The sequence below is a fragment of the Nymphaea colorata genome, chromosome 13 (genome assembly GCF_008831285.2).
Source record: "Nymphaea colorata isolate Beijing-Zhang1983 chromosome 13, ASM883128v2, whole genome shotgun sequence".
NCBI classification, from domain to species: Eukaryota; Viridiplantae; Streptophyta; class Magnoliopsida; order Nymphaeales; family Nymphaeaceae; genus Nymphaea; species Nymphaea colorata.
In genome coordinates this window covers 5,768,335-5,770,622 of record NC_045150.1, presented here as the reverse complement: position 1 = coordinate 5,770,622, position 2,288 = coordinate 5,768,335, and the positions used below count along the sequence as shown (strand labels likewise).

Below are 2,288 nucleotides of genomic sequence, written 5' to 3'. Positions count from 1 at the left end.
AAAAATTTGCTGATGTTTTAAATCCTTATAAAATTCTCTTTGTAATAAGAAACATATTTCAAAGAATATTGTTAGGTTTTCCAACACAGAGATTTGCACCTAACTTACGTTTTTACATCAGTAAAAATATCTTCCTTATGTTTTTACATGTGTCAAAATATCACCCTTAATATACCATACTCTACATAGATCCTGTCTGCCCAAAACCCCAAAGATATAAGAACAGAAGTGATATTCAGGTTCTTTTTAGGCGGTGGATTGTTGACCTCCTACTCAATAGTAAATTATACGGTATGATGTTTTCATTATTTTCTCTTACAAATTTTGCCTTCTTATGGGGCATGAATGAGGTTTTTTTTCCCCTTTTATCAGAATCTTAAAAACACCGATCAATATCGAGCCATATCACGGCCACAAAAGAAAATTAACTAATTATTTGATCATACCAACATAAACATATTTATTTTCAAATCTAGTTGGATTGACTACATAATTATTTTCTTGACGCATTGTGTTATATTTATTTGACCGTCATAATGAAATGACACAAAAAAACAATTTGTTTTTGTTTTGCTTTTAGTATTTTATAAAAAATCTTAGATGAAAAATGTTCCAACAAATGAGAAATAAATCCCAAGGATTTAACTGCCCAGTTGCTCATATCACCGTCCCGGGCTTTGTTGTTATCTTGGCACCTTATCTTCACTCCCAACAAGATTCCTTAATACTTTTTGAAACTTATGTTTTCTTTTTTAAAAGTCTGAAATTATTCCTCAAACGTAAGCGGTTCCTGTCTTATTTTATATAGTTAACACATTCATCCTTGAAGTTTAGTATAGCTCACATAATATTAAAAAAATACCTTCCAATAATTAATTGGAAAAGTTTAATTTGCCCCTAAATACTTTTTTTTTATACATAACTAGCGAGTTTTTAGTATTTAATAAACACTTTTTCAACGATATATATAATTTTAATACAAAATATTATTTCGTGTCGCATTGTAACATGCCATGTCCTGCACATTTTCGCCGTCCACGAATGGAAGAACGATAAGTCCACGAGGGATGTTCACGGCGTCACTGTTTGAATGCGATTACCATGTGAGCTGAGACTGCCGACGCTTAAGTATTGATAGGGATCCCCACCTTCCTTTTCAACGTCATTCCACCATTCGTTTAAAATCCTCGCCGGGGCCATCGCGACCACTCCTCATCACAACCGTTCAGTTCACTCGACGCCTCCTCCTCCGTCACCGCCATGTCGAAGAAGGACTGCGGCAACCACTGCCACGACGGAAAGGAGAAGCTCTACCGCCGCCTCTTCGGATGCCTCCTTGCCACCATCTTCGTGATCCTGCTGATCATCCTCATCGTCTGGCTGGTCCTCCGGCCGTCCAAGCCGTCGTTCGTCCTCCAGGACGCCACCGTCCTCCAATTCAACGTCACCGGGGCCCCCAACCTGCTGAGCGCCACGCTGCAGGTGACGCTTGTCTCCCGCAACCCCAACGATCGGGTGGGCGTCTACTACGAGCGGATGGAAGTGTATGCCGCCTACATGAACCAGCAGGTGACCCTCCGTACGGTGCTGCCGCCGACCTACCAGGGCCACGGCGAGATCTCCGTCTGGTCCCCCTTCCTCTCCGGCAACAATGTCCCCGTAGCCCCCTTCCTCGCCGCCTCCCTCGCCCAGGCCCAGTCGTACGGCACCGGCATGTTCTCCATCCGCGTCGACGGCTGGGTCCGGTGGAAGGTCGGCAGCTGGAGCTCGGGCCGTTACCACCTTTACGTCGACTGCAACGCCTACCTCACCCTCACCGGCCGCGGAAAGCCTGCCGTCTTCCCCATCGCCCACTGCTACACCGATGTCTGACGGCCGTCCGATCTACGAAGCAAAGGGTCAAATGCAAGAGAAATAACTCGTTATGCCTTGTATATTTTTTATTAATAGTTATTATTATGAATATTTCCTCGAAAAAGAAGAATGCATCCCTCTTTGTACTGATTCAGAACTGCAGACATTTTCAATAATATGTTAAGAATTCTGTTATTCCTCTTGTTCTAGTCTTATGTATGGATGCTAAAAAAGTGGGATAAACTGGGATAAATGGGGAACTCTTTTTTGGTTTCCTTCAAACTAATGTGGTGCTTTTTTTTCTTAATATGTGGTATTTTGGATTATACTAGAAACTGAATCCCACCTTGCCGATTGCATGTATTTTCGGGGGTTCTCTTCCATGAGAATTCGGAATCGTTTGTCACAATTAAGAACATGAATCCACGATGTCT

General features: G+C 42.3%; 1 protein-coding gene across 1 annotated transcript; it reads left to right on the top strand.

Annotated features, from left to right (window-relative positions):
• The first annotated feature begins 1,127 nt into the window (after positions 1 to 1,127).
• On the top strand, positions 1,128 to 2,049 carry LOC116266984 (NDR1/HIN1-like protein 1). The gene has a single exon (XM_031648530.2). It carries the CDS (start codon positions 1,261 to 1,263, stop codon positions 1,870 to 1,872), a length of 612 nt encoding a protein of 203 aa, XP_031504390.1. The 5' UTR covers positions 1,128 to 1,260; the 3' UTR covers positions 1,873 to 2,049.
• Positions 2,050 to 2,288: the final 239 nt, after the last annotated feature.